This window comes from Oryctolagus cuniculus, chromosome 1 (assembly GCF_964237555.1).
Source record: "Oryctolagus cuniculus chromosome 1, mOryCun1.1, whole genome shotgun sequence".
Lineage (NCBI taxonomy): Eukaryota > Metazoa > Chordata > Mammalia > Lagomorpha > Leporidae > Oryctolagus > Oryctolagus cuniculus.
In genome coordinates, this window is record NC_091432.1 from 200306347 (window position 1) to 200323439 (window position 17093).

Consider the following 17093-nt stretch of genomic DNA (forward strand, 5'->3'; position numbering starts at 1 on the left):
TGTCCCCCCTCCGTCGGTGTTGGTGATTGTAAACAGCGCTGTCTCGCAGGTTGCCTCGTGTGGACACAGGGGACGGTGGGGCTGGACCAGCCACAGCTGGGAGCTCTCACCAGGCTGAACTCTGAAGCCACACCTAACCGGCAGCACCGGGCTTGGGCTGGGAAGAACCGGCGGGGTGTGTGATGGGAGGACCTAGCTCAGCAGGGCTGGAAGAGGAGGCTTGTGCCTTTATCAGGAGCTAACTGGGTCGCCAGCGGGGTGGGGTTGTTGGAATTGTCTCACTTAGACCCTGCTGTAGGACACTGGGGCCAGATCAGAGGAGGCCACCATGGCGGCCAGCTCTGAAAGCCGCACTTGCAGGGATGAGTCAGGCTTCAGTACAGAAAACAAAGAATTCTAAGTGTTTTATGAAGAAAGTGGCTTAAGGGGTGGGCCTGGAAGCACAGCAGGTTAAGCTCTGCTTGGGATGCACATGTCTCATATTGGGGTGCTGGTTCAAGTCCTGGCTCTCCTGCTTCTGATCTTTTTTTTCTTTTTGAATTTTATTTATTTGAAAGGCAGAGTTATGGGGCAGGCTGGGGATGGAGAGAGATCTTCCATCTGCTGGTTCATTCCCTAAATGGCTGCAGTGGCTGGGACCAACGCCTGGAGCTTGGAACTCCATGAGGTCTCGTGTACTTGGGCCATCTGCTGCTTTCCCAGGTGCATTAGCCGGGAGCTGGACTGGAAGTGCAGGACTTGAGCCGGTGCCCATATGGGATGCTGATGTCACAGGCAGCGTAAGTCATTGTGCCACAACCCTGTCCTCCCAGCTTCTGGCAAATGTGTCCTGGGAGGCAGCAGATGTTGGCTTAAGTGCTCGGGCCCAGCCGCCCATGTGGGAAACCCAGGGGAGTTCTGGGCTCCTGGCTTCAGCCTTGCCCAGCACTGGCTCTTGTAGGCATTTGGGGAGTGAACCAACACATAAATTTCTTTCTCTACTCTGCCTTTCAAGTAGATGAAAATAAACATTAAAAAGTATGATTGATATTTACAAAAAGAAGAAGAAAAGCGAAGAAAATGGCTTGGGAGAGGAGAGGATGTTGCGACACTGTGAGTAGGGCTGGGGCTCTGGGAGTCTGGGTTGCTCCCCGGACGGCTGCATCAGTCTGCTGGAGTTCATGGCGCTGGGGACCTGACATGAGAATGCTGATTCAGCCCCCAACTGCCAGCCTGGAGGTCAGGAAGCCTGCTTCCACCTGGCTTCTCCCTTGGGTCCCCATGTGGGAGCCTCGTGTGCACACAGGACCCTGGTGGCGGGCGGTCTTGGAAATAGGTGTGAGCCGTCCCAGCTCCAGGTATAGAATGCACGGGAAGTCGGGGCTGGGATGTGACTATCTGTCCTGGACGACAGCAGGTGCATCTTACTACATGGGTCACTGGGATCCGTTCCCAGAAGCTGACTGAAAGCAGATTTCTGTACATCTGGAGGTAGTCCTTAGGAAAGGCTCACAAGGGGGCCCTTGGACTGCTTAAACAAGTCTCATGAGATAGCATCCGGCACATCTGACATATGGGGGTGCTTTGAAAAGTTTGTAGAGGGGTGGGTGTTTGACCTAGTGATTACTGTGTCCCATATTGGAATGCCTGGGTTCAAGCTCCGGCTCTGCTTCTGAATCCGATTTCTGGCTAATGTGCCTTCTGGGAGGTAGCAGGTGAAAGCTCAGAGAGTTGGGGTCCTGTCGCCCATGTGGAAAACCTGGATTTATTTATAAGATGGGGTCCCTGGCATTCAGGCAGGGACTGGTTCACAGCTGAGGTGACAGTTCTTTTGGGAATAGCTCAGACTATACCAGGAGGGCCCTGACCCTAGAGTCTGGGCTCAGGACTCCCAGGGGCAGAACTGAGTGTTCACGTTGAGAGGCTGGTCATGGTTGGAATGAACCCATCAGGAGGGAGCATTTGGAGAGAGGGTGTCCTCTGTGCTGTCTGAGGCAGGAGGAGGATGGAAGTGGGCCCAGGGCCGCCGCTGGGAGCAGCGTGCGCTCCTCTGCTGTTTGAGACCCCCCCTCTGCTCCCGTCTACTCTGGCCACACGAAATCGCCTTTCCGTGTACTTAGAGCCTTCTCTGGACAGCAGGGCAGCAGCCTCAGCAGGACCCGGAGGCCTGGGTGATGCGGTTGTTCAGTGTTTGTTGTGCTTGTCTGCACTCCTAGGTCAGCATTGTGTCGGGGTCTCACTGGCAGCAGGAGGACCTGAGGGGACTTGGTATAAACTGCTGGGGTTGGGGAAACAGGGACCTCCCATGAGCACTGACCTGGGTTAAACTTCCACCCTGTAGAGGGCACCCTTAGCCCCTGAAGACAAAGCAGGTGGCCCTGAGCTCCACAGGACGGGGACAGGGCTCCCATCTCTGCTTCTGTGGCCTCGCCCAGCCCCGCCCTGCCTGCCGAGGAGATGGTCTGCAAGCCGGCAGGTGCAGGAGGACCCCGTGGGGTGAGAATGCAAGCCTGACTTGTCAGAGGGAAGAGGTGTCCTTTGGGGGCTCTGGGATGTAGAGGTTCTAGGAGCAAGGTTGAGTTTATCCGTCCACCTGTCTGTCCATCATCTGTCCGTCCAGCACTTAATGAGCTTTGCTATAGGCTGGGCAGGCGGAGGACCAGCGATGAACAAGATGGGCGGGTAACGTCCTTGCCATCAAAGAACATGGGGGCAGGTGTGCCAGACAAATCAGACTGTTCAGAATCACTGCCAACATGGGTGATGTGAAGGGGCACTCAACAGAGAGAGAGATCAGGAATGTGTTCCACAGAGGTGGTGTCCAAAGGTCCTGAGGAGTGGGCAGGATTTGGACAGGGAGATAGATTTTGGCTCAACTAAGGAAAAAGTGGATCCGATGGAATGGGTTCTGCGGGTGCAGAGCAGAGCTGGGCGGGGCTTCCGCTGCTCTCGCCCTTCCTCCCAAGCATGTGGAGGTGGCCGTGTGTCCTGGCCATACCTTTTGCTGCTGCCTGAGCAGTAGGTAGCGGCACTCCCCACACCTCTGCCTGTAAGCTCTCAGCACTTAAGTGGACTTTTGAGCCATGGGGCCTGAAGCAGCAAGGGGGTGGTGACCTCACCAGTCTGGGATGCGGGCATTACGGATGGAAATGGGGATGATTCTGGGTGCCACAGGACGGATCAGTCACATACTAGGTTATGCTCCTTTGACTAAACCCCTATAATCCATACTGCCCGGCATCTGGTTCGGGTGATTTGCTTGTGATGCACCTCTCTTGGCCACAGACACCAGGGCCTCTGCTGTGTTAGCCTCATGCTAGGTCCTAGCTTCATGCTAGGACTCAGGCTGATGGGAGTGACCCCATCTGACCCCGGCCATCTACCAGCTGAGGGAGAAGCAATGGAAGATATCTCGCTAGCTCTTGAAGCTCCTGCCTGGTGGTGACACTCAGCCATGTCTGCTCACGTTCATCTGTCAAATCCAGCCACATAGCCACTCCTGATGTCCACCAAAGTCCCCTGGGAGGAGCAACAGATCTTTAATAGTCTACCACAGTTTGTGGGTATTTTCAATTAAAAAAAAAATCATTTATTTGAAAGGCAGAGTGACAGCTCTTCCATCTGCTGGTTCAGTCCCCAAATGGCCACAACAGCCCAGGCTGGAGCAAGGCTGAAGCCAGGAGTCAGGAACTGCACGTGGGTGGCAGGGACCTGTCCTGGGCCATTTGCTGCTGCTGGGATGCATTAAGCTGGATGGGAAGCAGTAGCTGAGACCAGAAGCAGGCACTCTGACGGGCTGTAAGCATTCCAAGTGGCTGCTTAGCCTGCCTGCACCACGATGCTCACTCCACTTTAGATTGAGAATTTTTTACTTCATTACTATAAATGAAGAGCTGGTATTTTCTAATACGCACTAAAATAAGCTTTTAGAGGGCTGGTGCTGTGGCGCAGCTGGTTAAAGCCCCAGCCTGCAGTGCTGATATCCCATATGGGCACCAGTTTGAGTCCCGGCTGCTCCTCTTCCAATCCAGCTCTCTGCTATGGCCTGGGAAAGCAGTAGAAGATGGCCCAAGTCCTTGGGCCCCTGTACCCGTGTGGGAGACCTGGAAGAAGCTCCTGGCTTCAGATCGGTGCTGCTCTGGCCATTGCGGTCATTTAGGGAGTGAACCAGTGGAATGAAGACTCACTCTCTGCCTCTCCGCCTCTCCTCTCTGTGTAACTCTGACTTTCAAATAAGTAAAGTAATCCTTTAAAAAAAATAAGCTTTTAGGATGAAAATATCCTGCCACCCATGTGGGAGACCCAGATGGACTCTGGACTCCTGGCTTTGGCCCGGCCCAGTCCTAACTGTTGTGGGCACTGGGGAGTGAAGCAGTGGATTGGAACATTCCCCTGTGTCCCTGCTTTTCAAGTAGATGAAAATAAATAAATATTAAGAAAAAAAAAAAGATCTTGGAATGGAAAAAGGACACTGGCTAGCAGTGGAGATGAATCTAAATGAGGCACGGACTTGGAGAGCGGCGATGCGCAGAACTGGGTTTGTTAGTGTCGCTCCCCTACTCGCGGAGGAACGACACACCGGACCCTGCGCTGTTCTCTTTGCCCGGCCCTTCCCGGGTTAGCTGCCGGCACCCCCGCCGCTTTCCCCGCTTCTGTGGAGGAGCGGCACACCGCCAGCCGGTGCTCTCAGATGCTCCTGGTGCATGTTGTCTCTCTCCTCCTTTATAGTCCTCTTCCACCAATCCGTGCTCTGCTGCACACACACCGAGCACGCTGCTCTCCTCCAATCAGAAGCAGGATCAGCTCCTGCAGCTTGTTAGTTGAATTGGTGAGGCAGCTGTGTGGAAGTTGTTTACTCCCTCTCAGCGCCATATGGTGGGAGATCAGATGCATAGAATTAGTCTTAGCAGTTCCAGTAATTTAGTCTGGTCTCGTCTCGGTTGCTCCCCACAGTTAGTTTTGGCAAGTGTGTTCAGCATAGAGAGAGGGACACGTGCTCAGGTTTTCTGGGCATCTAAGATACCTTGAGAGATGGTCTATTAATGAAAAAGAAGATAAGTGGATTTACAAATGCTGAGTGCTAACTTCTCAGGTGACCGGTGGATGTGGCCAGAGACAGTGAGGCTGGGAAGAGTGCATCTGAGGACTGTTACTGGTGACCTTCACAAAGCCCTGGCGTGAGTTAGGGCCCAGGGGGTGGCAGAGCTGGCATGTGCCTTGGGGAGAGCGGGGCCGTGCAGGGCCAGCAGCTGGTGCCCCAGAGAGCCAGTGTGCACTCACACCAAGGAAGGGCCCCACACGTGCCTTTTAAAATATAGAACTTTATTTTGGTTATCAAGATTTGTATAAGTTCACAGAAAAGTCATTTCTTACAAAATAATCAAGGCAGCATTTTGTACAGCGACTCACACTGGGGCCACCACACACAAGTGCAAAGGACAGTGCTGGGCACAGAAAGGGCTGGCACACTCATGCCTGAGTCCCGGGGAGAGGCCAGCACTCCTGGCTCCCTCCAGCCCCCCTTCCCAGCCCACCCAACAGCAGCACCGAGGGCCCGACCTTAGCAGCCGGGGAAGCCGTCTGCCCAGCGCGGTGCAGCAGTCCCGCACAGAAGGCCAAGTGGGGGGACTGTTCAGGCTGAGCTGGCCCTGCATCCAGCCCCTCCCCACGTTGGGGGCAAGCCCGCCTGGCACCGCAGCCTCCGCATTCCCAGGACAGTTCAGGAAGCCCCTGGGAGCTGGCTTTCCTCTCCTCACTGAGGCCACAGCCCCGGCAGTGAGGTGTGGCTCCCGGCTCAGGGAGCCCACGGTGAGCGGGCAGACCCGGGAGCTCCAGGACAAGGCAGAAAGTGCTCAGGACCCTGAGAGGGCAGAGGGCTGGGAGGCTCTGCCGGGGGAGGGCAGTGTCCGCCAACCCTGGAGGAGTGGGTGGGGCCTGGGCTCAGGGCATGCCAGGGAGGGGCTGAGTGGGAACCAAGGCACAAGAGCGGGAGCCAGGGTCGTGCCAGGGACCGGGGGCACTCACTGGGGATTTGGATCCTCCCCCGGGGCAGGCACAGGGTTAATGTCCCCCAGAGTCGGAGGGGGGGCTCCTTGAGAATAGAGGAGCCTCACACATCCTTGGCTGCCCACCTAGCACCTGCCTGCACAGCTGTGCCGCTAGGGAAGGGAGCCTCTGGCAGCAAGAGGTCCCTGTCATCCCTGGGGCGCTTTTAGGAGGGGCTTCCACCCCAAGTCCCTCCCTCAAGTTCTTGTCCCTGTCTAAGAGACCTTACTTAAATAAGCGAAAACTCCACTGCTGCAGCCTGCAGAGGCAGCCAGGAGGGGGCGCTAGGGTCAGGGGAAGGGGGCCCAGGCCAGGAGCAGCTGTCTCCACCCCACTGGAGTCTCTCCCTGAGAAGAGGCTTGGTCGGTGCACGTCACGCGGGCTTCCCTACAAAAGCCCGAGTCCCCAGCTCTCCACGAAACCTGCCAGCTCCTGCCCCTTCTCCTCCCAGGGCTGTGGAGCTGAAGTCCCAGCAGGCTGGGGCCTGCGCTTTCGGGGTGGCAAGGCGGAGGCGCTGGTCTCTCAGCCCTGGCAGGTGCGCCCCTACAGGATGGTGCAGAAGATGCTGCGGTTGCTGTGGTAGCCGCCTTCCACGCGCGCTGTGATCCTGGTCCCCATGGCCGTGACCTTCTGCCCGCTGTGGCCTGCAGAGGGGCCTCTGAGGGGGTTTTCAAGGTGAGGCCGAGCAGGTGGGTTTACCAGGCGCCACGTGTCGGACCTGGAGGTGCAAACCCGGAGTCAGGAACTGTGAGGCCTGAACGCCTGCAGGTCCCTGGGTCTGGTCTCTCCCAGGCGAGAGGCCGCCCACCGAGGGGCTGAAGGCCCGCTCTCCGCCCCACTCTGCACAGGTCTTCTGGGAGAAGTTCCCTCCATGGGCCCTGCTCTCCCTACCCACTTCCAGGAAGAATCTGGGTAAGACCAGCAGCCTGCTGAATGACTGCGACTGTTCACAGCAGCTTTGTTCGTAACCACCAAAGCTAGACACTAGGGTGGGTGCTTGGCCAAGGGGTTAAAACACTAGGATGCCCGCATCCCATATCAGTACCTGGGTTTGAGTCCCAGCTCTGCCTCTAATCCAGCTTCCTGCAAGGCAGCAGATGATGGCCATGAGTTGGGTCCCCAGTACCTGCAACAGCCCGAGCTAGGCCAGGAACACCACCTGGGTCTCACAGGGGAGGCAGGGCCCAAGCACCTGAGCCATCATCTGCTGCCTCCAGGGTGCATTCGCAGGAAGCTGGGTCAGAAACTGAGACTTGCACAGCAAGTGTGCATCCCAAATGGTGACTTAACCACTATACTTAACCACTCCCAGAGCACTCACTTGATAAACCGAACCCGGCAGAATAAACAGGATAGGGTGGACTAGGGCCTGGCCCACAGGCAGGAGGGGATCATCGTCACCATCTTTGCACAAAGCTCTGACCAATCAGAACAAGCTGGACTGCTAATACGTGTCAGAGGTCAGGGTAAGGGGTGCTTAGGTCTTAATCAGACTGGCAGTGGTTGGGGGAGAGAAGCCAGATGCAAGAATACTCTAGAAGCAGAACCCAGAGGACCTGGCTGAGCGGACTTTGGTGCCGGGGAGCAAGAGGCGGCAAAGCTTTATAGCCGGGGGCTGGTGATGCCATCACATGGGGAACATGGGAGGAGAAGCTCTGGGGATGATGAGTGGGAGGCAACTGGGAACTGAGGCAGAGGTACTAGACACAAGTACTGCAGCAGGAAGAGCACCTAGCATTTTTGTGAAACTACAGATAGTCAGATCTGACCTTATCCCAAGTTGGTGCCAAAAGGGGAGATAGTAACAACTAGATTTCACTAAGGCTCAGAGGTGTCTCAGTAACTTGCCCAAAGTCACACAGCCAGTACCTGGCAGAGATGAGACATGAAACCAAATACCCTGATGCTCAGGTCTGTTCCCTCCCAGGGAGTCAGGTACAAGTTCTCTGGCCAGGCCGCCGGGGCAAGGGCAGCCGGGTCACTAGGCCTGCGTCTGGCTCCCCAGCGACCTCATGGTTCGGGCAGCGCTGGGCACTTACTTCTTCCTGAAGACCAGGAACTTGTTGTTCTGCATGACACAGTCCCGGTTGTTTGCGATCTGCTGGAAGATGGTCTTGCTGGTCTTGCCCTGGAAGATGATGTTATCCTGCACCAGGGCCTTGGCGCGGCCCCGCACTGCGATGCCGTAGGCCCGGAATGAGTGGATCCGGTTCTTTATTACCTGGGAGAGGCAGCCACAGCTTGTCAGACCTCAGGGACTCAGGCAAGTGAGTCACTTACATGGTAAACTATAAAACCGAGGTGGTAAAACATTCTAGGTGGGGGCCAGGGCTGTGGCGTAGCAGACAAAGCTGCCACCTGCAATGCCGACATCCCATATAGGCGCTGCTTCCTATCCAGCTCCCTGCTGTAGCCTGGGAAAGCAGTAGAAGATGGCCCAAGTACTTGGGCTCCTGCACCCACATGGGAGATTGGAAGAAGCTCTTGGCTTCAGCCTAGCACAGCCCTAGCCATTGTGGCTAGGGAGTGAAACAGCAGGTGGAAGATCTCTTTGTCTCTCTCCTTTCTCTCTAATGCTTTCAAATAAATAAATGTTTTAAAAAAAAAAAAAGACAAAGACAAAAGAGAAAGAGTTATTTCCGGGTCTCCCACGGGAGTATGGGGCCCAAGGACATCTGTTGTCTTCTGCTGCTTTCCCGGGTGCATTAGCAGGGAGCTGGACTGGAAGTGGAGCCATCAGGACACTGGTGTCCGTATGGGATGCCGGCACTGCAGGAGGCTGCTTAACCCTCTGTGCCACAGCACCGGCTCTGACTTTCAAATAAATAAATAAATCTTAAAAAATAATAAGCTAGGTAGGTCAGCCGAGAGCCAAAGGAACTCAAGGAAGAGCAAGAAGACCAGCCTGGAGGAACCAGGGAAAGCTTCCTGGAGGAGGTGATGTGTTAGCTGTCAGAGTTACCAGGTGCAGAGCAAGGGCGAGTTATTCCAGGAAGAAGCCACGTGCAAGGGCTGGTAGAGAGGAAGCTGGTGCCGGAAGCCAGGGCTGCTGAGACCCAACTGAGGCCGCGGTGTGGCCCTCGCTCCCTGTTTCCACAGCACTCGGAAGCCAAGTCGAGGAGTTCTCTGCTCCTCGCCTGTCACTGCTTGTGCAGCTGCAGAGCTGACCAGAGCCTCTGGGGCCCGATTCCACCAGGGCAGGGACCGGGTCCGTCGGGGAAGCCGTGCAATGGCCCCAGCGCAGAGGTCTGCACACGGAGCTCGGCGCTCACGGTGTGAGGCGCAGGCAGACAGGCGAAGGAATGGGTGTACGGCACTGCGGGAAGAGGGGCTCTGCGAGGGGCAGCTACCCCGACGTCCTAAGAGGCGCCTCAGACAGCTGGAGGACTCGGAAAATTGGGGCAGGGGGTTTCCAGCGCACGTGGAAGAGCATGTGCAAAGGCCCTGAGGCAGGATGTCTATGAAGCACCCGCTGCATGCCGGATCGTGCACAGATCATTCTCCTGGGGAAGGGAGCTGAAATAGTTCTGACCCTGACCCGGGACCAGGAAGACGCCTCAGGAGGCTTCTAGCACCCCCGGCCTCCTGTGGGTGAACTCTCACTCAGCCTTCAGGGCCCAGCTTGCGCGTCCCTTCCTATGTGCGGCCCCACTGGCATATCCAGGGGCACGTCTTGGCAGGAGGGACGGCATCCCCTGCAGAGCTGGGAGCTCGTGCTTCTGCGCTGGGCAGAGGGGCACACGCCGCAGCCGTGCACGCGCCCTCACCTTGGTGTCGGGCACACGCCGCAGCTGTGCACACACCCTACCTTGGTGTCGGGCACATGTCACACAGCCGTGCACGCACCCTCACCTTGGTGTCGGGCACACGCCGCAGCTGTGCACACACCCTACCTTGGTGTCGGGCACATGTCACACAGCCGTGCACGCACCCTCACCTTGGTGTCGGGCACACGCCGCAGCTGTGCACACACCCTACCTTGGTGTCGGGCACATGTCACACAGCCATGCACACACCCTCACCTTGGTGTTGGGCACTCGTCACACAGCCGTGCACATGCCCTCACCTTGGTGTTGGGCACTCGTCACACAGCCGTGCACATGCCCTCACCTTGGTGTCGGGCACACGTCACACAGCCGTGCACGCGCCCTCACCTTGGTGTCACACAGCCATGCACACACCCTCACCCTGGTGTCGGGCACACGTCACACAGCCATGCACACGCCCTCACCTTGGTGTCGGGCACATGTCACACAGCCGTGCACATGCCCTCACCTTGGTGTCGGGCACACGTCACGCAGCCGTGCACGCGCCCTCACCTTGGTGTCACACAGCCATGCACACACCCTACCTTGGTGTCGGGCACATGCCGCAGCCGTGCACGCGCCCTCACCTTGGTGTCGGACCTGGGCAGCAGCTGCAGCCCGCTGCCCCGGTTGCCGATGATGTCGTTTTCAATGACGACTGTGCTGTCGCCTTTGGTGATGACGCCGTGGCCTCTGTTGTCATAGATGCCATTTCCCCGGAGCTCCACCTTGCACTGGGCCTCGACCTTGACCCCACTCTGGCGGTTGCAAGAGATGCTGTTGTTGGCCACGCGGGTGAGCTGGCTGCTCTGGGCCACGGTGATGCCCCGGTCGCCATTGGCATGGATTACGTTGGCGGTGACGTGCAGGGCCTCGCTGCTCTGGACGTAGAGTCCTGAGGCTACGGGCAGGGAGAGCACAAGGTGGTCCCAGAGTCAGCCCTGACAACACGGGTGGGCAAGTCTGCCCTGAATCACACGCCCCGGTGGGCGAGCCTGAGTCGGCTCTGCCTGGGCCTCTGCCAAGCTTCCCCCCTCGTGGAGACGAGAGCCGCCTATTCCACGCAGACACGGCCGCCAGCTCCACCCACCAGGAAATGTACCCGTTTGTTTTCTTTCCCATACTGAGCTGGAGTCTGCCTCCCTACTGGTTGTTTTTTTTTTTTTTTTTAAGATTTATTTTATTTGAAAGGAAGAGTTACAGAGAGGCAGAGAGAGAGAGAGAGAGAGAGAGAGAGAGACAGAAAGGTCTTCCATCCGCTGGTTCACTCCCCAGATGGCTGCAACAGCCAGAGCTGAGCTGATCTAAAGCCAGGAGCCAGGAGCTTCTTCCTGGTCTCCCACACGGGTACAGGGGCCTGAGGACTTGGGCCATCTTCTACTGCTTTCCCAGGCCATAGCAGAGAGCTGGCTAAGAAGAAGAGCAACTGGGACATGAACTGGCACCCAAATGGGAGGCTGGCACTGCAGGTGGCTATGCCACAGCGCCAGCCCCGTGCCTCCCTACTGTTGTATTTTCTTCGTAAGAGAAACTCTGTAACTTGTATTATTATTATTTTTTTTTTGACAGGCAGAGTGGACAGTGAGAGAGAGACAGAGAGAAAGGTCTTCCTTTTCCATTGGTTAACCCCTCAATGCCCGCTGCGGCTGGCAGGCTGCGGCCGGTGCACCGTGGTGATCCGAAGCCAGGAGCCAGGTGCTTCTCCTGGTCTCCCATGCAGGTGCAGGGCCCAAGGACCTGGGCCATCCTCCACTGCACTCCTGGGCCACAGCAGAGAGCTGGACTGGAAGAGGAGCAACAGGGACAGAATCTGGTGCCCCGACCGGGACTAGAACCCGGTGTGCCGGCGCCGCAGGCAGAGGATTAGCCTAGTGAGCCGTGGCGCTGGCTGTAACTTGTATTATTAAGAGAAAGAATATGTGTCTGAAAGAAGTCAGGGAAGGGAGCCGGGGTGCTGGCGTTGCCTATGCTCGGACACTGTGTGTGCACGGGAGCCTGGCACGTGGACCTGCTGGGAAGAGGGTATGGCAGGTCCGGGCGGGGCGGGGCAGACTCTGCAGTAGCTCTGGAGGTGTGGGGCGCCAGGGAGGGTTCTTGAGTGGATGTAGTGGGAGGCACTCACCTCCGTTATGGTTTACACTGTTGGACTCCACCAGCGCCACGGTGACAGGCCGGCGCAGTGGGTCGTCGTCTTTCTCCAGCTCCGGCTCCCAGAGGATGGCGTCCCCGTCCTCGCTGAAGTTCTCCTGGGCGCCGTGGCCTCCAGGGAACTCGCTGGCGCCATCCTTCTGGCTGAACACTGCCACCCCGTACAGGCCGTTGTAGCTGACGTGGTTGCTGGTGACGTGGGGCAGGCTGGATGACATCATCCACACGCCACAGCCCTTGTTAGCTAGGACAACCAAGAGCCGGTCACTGGCACCCAACGGCAGGGGAGGTAGCACCCAGTGTCCCTGCAAGCGGGGAGCAAAGAGGCACTGGCCTGGGGGACAGAGGCCCTGACTGGCTAATGGCCTTGGCCTGGCTGGCGAGAGGAATCAGCTCAACTGCAGGGGCTAGGACCATTCCACAGGGTGAGTGCTGCTGACCACTGTCAAGGCCACACTGAGAGCAGGGGCGCGTGCACTGTCACTGTGCAGCCAACCCCTCCCCACCAACCCCACCCCTCTGAGGCTGCGGCCTCCGTCTGTGTTCCAGCCGCCGGCTTCCTAGGCGTGGCACCCTGACCGGGTGAGCAAGCCCTCCATGCCCCATGTTGGCGGGCTGACAGCGGTACCTAAGGCAGGCGGCAGGTGGCAGGCGTGAGGAATGTGTGTGATATGTGTGCAGAGGTGGCCCGAGAAGTGTTCTCAGTACCTTGGGCACCATCCAGGAGACAAGAGCCTGCTCTAAGCCCCCGACAGGGGTAGCAGTTTTCTGTGAGTGTCTTGTTTTCTTGGTAAATGAGGGTACTTCAAAAAGTCAGGGAAAATGGAATTTAAAAATAAATCTATTCTGGTGCAAAGACACCTGGAACCCACACACAATTTTTTTATAATATGCATTTCGGTTCTCTGGCTCACAGAGGAGCCCGGAGCCCAGGTCAGAGCTGCCTGTGGCCGTCCTCAGTGGGAGTAAGGGAGGTATGGCTCTGTTATGCTGGCCCCTGGGGCTGATGGGAGGGGCTCCCAGCCGGTGAGGCCTGTGTGACCGAGACCGAGGCGTTCCCTGGGGTCCCAGGAAGCCGGTGACTTTCTCGGGACTTCCGGCCCCCTCCCTGGGAACCCCCGCTCACCGTAGATGGTGTTTCCTTCTATCAGGCCCTTGCCCTCGTCCCCGACGACCACGCCGTCGGAGTAGCCAAAGCAGATGAGGTTGCTCCTGAGTACGGGGACGCCTCCGCGGCGGATGTCCACGCCGCCCCACTGGTTCTCACGGATGACATTTTCTACAGAGACAGGCAGAGAATGAGGTCCACAGCCAAGAGCCATCTCTGGCACTGGCAATGGGGCGTGGACAGCTAGAAGGGGCACTCCAGACAGCATACACAGACCCGGCCGGGCCGGCAGTCAGCACCTCGCAGTGCGTCTGTCTGTGGGTTGGGTGCTTCTCGTTCCCCGGAAGCTGCTGTTCCCCGGGGCCCACAAAGCCCAAAAGGCAGCGTCCAGCCCTCCCCCAACGCCAGCCAAAGCGCTAGCCTGCCTGTCTGCCGCGGCTCTGTGCTTTGACCAAACCCTCCTCTTCCTCCTCCTGCGGGAGCGCACTGAAGAGACAGGGGCGCCCCAGATCCTGCTGCTGTCCGCTGTGGTAGGCCAGACTCCTGACCTCCCGGGACTTGGGTGCAAAGACTCAGGAGAGCAGCCCCACCTCTGGCCCCTTGCCCCTCGCTCACCGCCCTCCCATCCCACAAGCACGCGCGCCAATCTGGGGCCTGCTGGGTCTGCTCCACAGCCCCCTGAGGAAGGCTCTTTCCTGGGCTCCCTCCTGGCACTCAGATTCTGGCTTGGGCCAGCTCCTTCCAAGGGCCTGCTCCGACCACACAGCCCCTCACCACCTGGCTTTTTTTTTTTTTTTTTTTTTTTTTTTTTTTTTGACAGGCAGAGTGGACAGTGAGAGAGAGAAAGGTCCTCCCTTGCCGTTGGTTCACCCTCCAATGGCCACTGCGGCCGGCACGCTGCGGCCGGCGCACCGAGCTGATCCGAAGGCAGGAGCCAGGTGCTTCTCCTGGTCTCCCATGGGGTGCAGGGCCCAAGCACTTGGGCCATCCTCCACTGCACTCCCTGGCCACAGCAGAGAGCTGGCCTGGAAGAGGGGCAACCAGGACAGAATCCGGTGCCCCGACTGGGACTAGAACCCGGTGTGCCGGCGCCACAGGCGGAGGATTAGCCTAATGAGCCACGGCACGGACCACCACCTGGCTTTAACGACCCGGCGAGCACTTATTGCCCTCACACAGGCCCTTTCTCGCTCACATCAAGGTTTTATTTTTTGGTTTCTGCCTTCTAAGATGCAGTTCCCAAGAGCAGAGATGGTGTCTGCTTCGCTCACTGCTGCATCTCCGGCCCCTGGAACACGACCTGCGTGCAGTGTGTGCTCAGCAAGTGTCTGAGGAAGGCTGGCACGGGCTGTCCAACTCCCGCGCACACCCTAAGGCTGGCTCTGCTCTGTGCTGAGGCTCCACTGACGGACGAGGCTTGATCCTCAGCCTGTGGAATCTAAGCCTTGAAACAGGCGGTGGACAAGACAGGTCACTGAGACACTGAGCAGGACAGGCTGGGGCGGCTGTGTGCACGGGGAGGGCGCCTAGGAAGTGACTCTGAGGCCGAGACCCAGGGGTGAGGAGTTGGCCAGGCAGAGAGGGCTCGCCGGAGCAGGGGAGGTGCATCCACAGCGGAGGGCGGGACCCAGCCAGGTGGCCTGGCATCAATGCTTCTGCAAGAGTCACGACACTGCCAGGCGAGATCTTCCAGTTCTAGGCCTGGTAAAGGGCAGAGACCGGCCCTGTGCTAGGCCTTCCCACGGCTAAGGTGGCCCAGGCGTCCCTGAGGGCCAGCCCACGAGACAGAGAAAGAGAACAAAGTCTGTGGCGAGGCCGGGGACGCTGGCCAGGTTGCTGGCGGCCTTGGCTGGCGGAGGCCCCACCCCCAGCCCATCCCATACCTGTGATGAGGCCTTTGCCATTCTCATTCACAGCTATGCCAGCAGCACGGCCCTTGAAGATGTGGTTCCCACTGAAACAGATGAGAACAAGAGAGAGGTGAGCCCAGGGTACCAGTGTCTGCTTTAACACGACCGCCTTTCCTGGGGGCTTCCTTATGGCTGAGTCCACAGAGACCTAAAGCACTGCCCAAAGCCCCACAAGCCAAGTATTTAGAAATCTTTTACTGTCCCTGGGACGGGCAGACCAACACCAAATCCACAACTGCCCACACAAGCACCAGGACAGCCTCTTACCAACTACATATAAACACCACTTTATTAGTTTATAGGTGGCTCTAATGTTTGTTATTTTCATCTACTTGAAAGGCAGACCATTGGGAGGGGGAAAAAAGAGAGAGAGAGGGGGAGAAAGGGAGGAGGAGAAAGACAGAGGAGATCTTCCATCTTCTGGTTCACTCCCCAAATGCCCGCAACATCCAGGGATGGGCCAAGCCTGAACTCTGTCCAGGTCTCATTTATATCGCAGAGTCCCAGGGCCTGAGCACCCTCTGCTGCCTCCCAGAGTGGAAGCCGAGTATCCAGGACTCAGACCAGCACTCCTCCAATACTGGATGTGGGTGTCCCAAGTGGCAGCTGAAGCCACTAGGCCACAACACCTGCCCCTAAACACCACTTTAAACTGATGCCTTCATGGTTCCCGGGTCACGGGTGAAGTCTCGGTGGCACAGAGTTCCTAGGTGGCTGTGTGTCCCAAGTGTGAATTAGACTCTGCCTGTATCGAAGGCACAGTCTCCCATTTGCAGCCAAGTCACTCCTCATGCTTAAAAGGAGAACACCAGATTCTGACAGGGGGTTTCAGGAACACTGGCAAAGTGCCTGGGAGCTGGGCAGGTGCTGTGGTGTAGTAGACCAAGCCTCCACCTGCAGTGCGAGCATACCATATGGGCGCTGGTTCAGATCCAGCTCCAGCTCCCTGCTATGTGCCTGGGAAAGCAGGCCCAACTGCTTGGGCCCCTGCACTTACAATGGAGACCCTGAAGAGGCTCCTGGCCCTGGCCCTGGCCTGGCACAGTCCTGGCCGTTGTGGCCATTTGGGGAGTGAACCAGTAGATGGAAGATCATCTCTCTCTCTCTCTCCTTTTCTCTCGGTATCTCTGCCTTTCAAATAAATAAATCTTAAAAACAAAAACAGAAACAAGAAGTGCCTGTGAAATCTTACAGGCAGTAGCCTGCGGATGCAAGCTGTGCGAGGACATGTGCCGGCTCAGAGAGCCACACAACCCTCACTGCCACATGCAGGCCTGGGCAATGAGTTCCTCAAAGCAATGCAGTGGGGCTGGCGTGTGGCACTGAGGTAAGCTGCCCGCTCGATGCCAGCATCTCATATATCGGGGTGTCTGGAATCGAGGACTGCCTCTTTCTCTCTTTCTCCCTTTCTCCCTTTCTCTCTCTCTTTCTCTCTTTCTTTCAAAGATTTCTTTATTTCAAAAGTAGAGTTAGTTGGGCCAATCTGAAGCAATGAGCCAGGAGCTTCTTCCAAGTCTCCCATGTGGGTGCAGGGGCCCAAGGACTCAGGCCATCTTCTACTGCTTTCCCAGGTCATAGCAGCGAGCTGGATTATAAGAGGAACAGCCAGGAACCGAACCGGTGTCCATGTGGGATGTTGGCACTGTAGGCGGCAGCTTTACTCACTATGCCACTGCGCTGGCCCCCAGCCTCTGTTTCTGATCCAGCTTTCTGCTAATGCTCCAGGGAAGGCAGCAGAAGATGGCCAAATTCCTTAGGCCCCTGCCACACAAGTGGGAGACCCAGATGGAGTTCCTGGCTGTTGTGAACATTTGGGGAATGAACCAGTGGACAGAACTCTCTCAGTCCATCTTTCATGTAAGTAAATAAATAAATACATCTGAAAAACAACTCCACCGACTACCAATGCAAGTCTCTGCACCCCAGATTCACTGTCCACAAAGACAAAGCAAGTCACCCCTGACATCAACAGTACTGGGCTGTCCCCAGAGGACACATGCTGGCTGTTTGTCATCCTTACTAACAGGAATGCCATAATGCCCTTCCCCACCAGAAGGGCCCTGCCCTGAGGGACCTAGCTCCGAACACTCATCTGGG

General features: G+C 57.3%; 1 protein-coding gene across 3 annotated transcripts in view; it reads right to left on the reverse strand.

Moving 5' to 3' along the window:
• Window positions 1–5284: 5284 nt before the first annotated feature.
• Window positions 5285–17093, reverse strand: part of FBXO10 (F-box protein 10) — a 57554-nt gene continuing 45745 nt past the window's right edge. For all 3 annotated transcript variants that reach the window (XM_070054562.1, XM_051843964.2, XM_070054560.1), the window contains 6 exons: window positions 14970–15040; window positions 13105–13257; window positions 11953–12222; window positions 10418–10731; window positions 8064–8245; window positions 5285–6742 (listed from right to left, as the gene is read on the reverse strand). In XM_070054562.1, the coding sequence (XP_069910663.1) occupies window positions 6568–6742; window positions 8064–8245; window positions 10418–10731; window positions 11953–12222; window positions 13105–13257; window positions 14970–15040 (1165 nt within the window). In that variant the 3' untranslated portion in view covers window positions 5285–6567. The remainder of the gene's footprint in view (window positions 6743–8063; window positions 8246–10417; window positions 10732–11952; window positions 12223–13104; window positions 13258–14969; window positions 15041–17093) is intronic.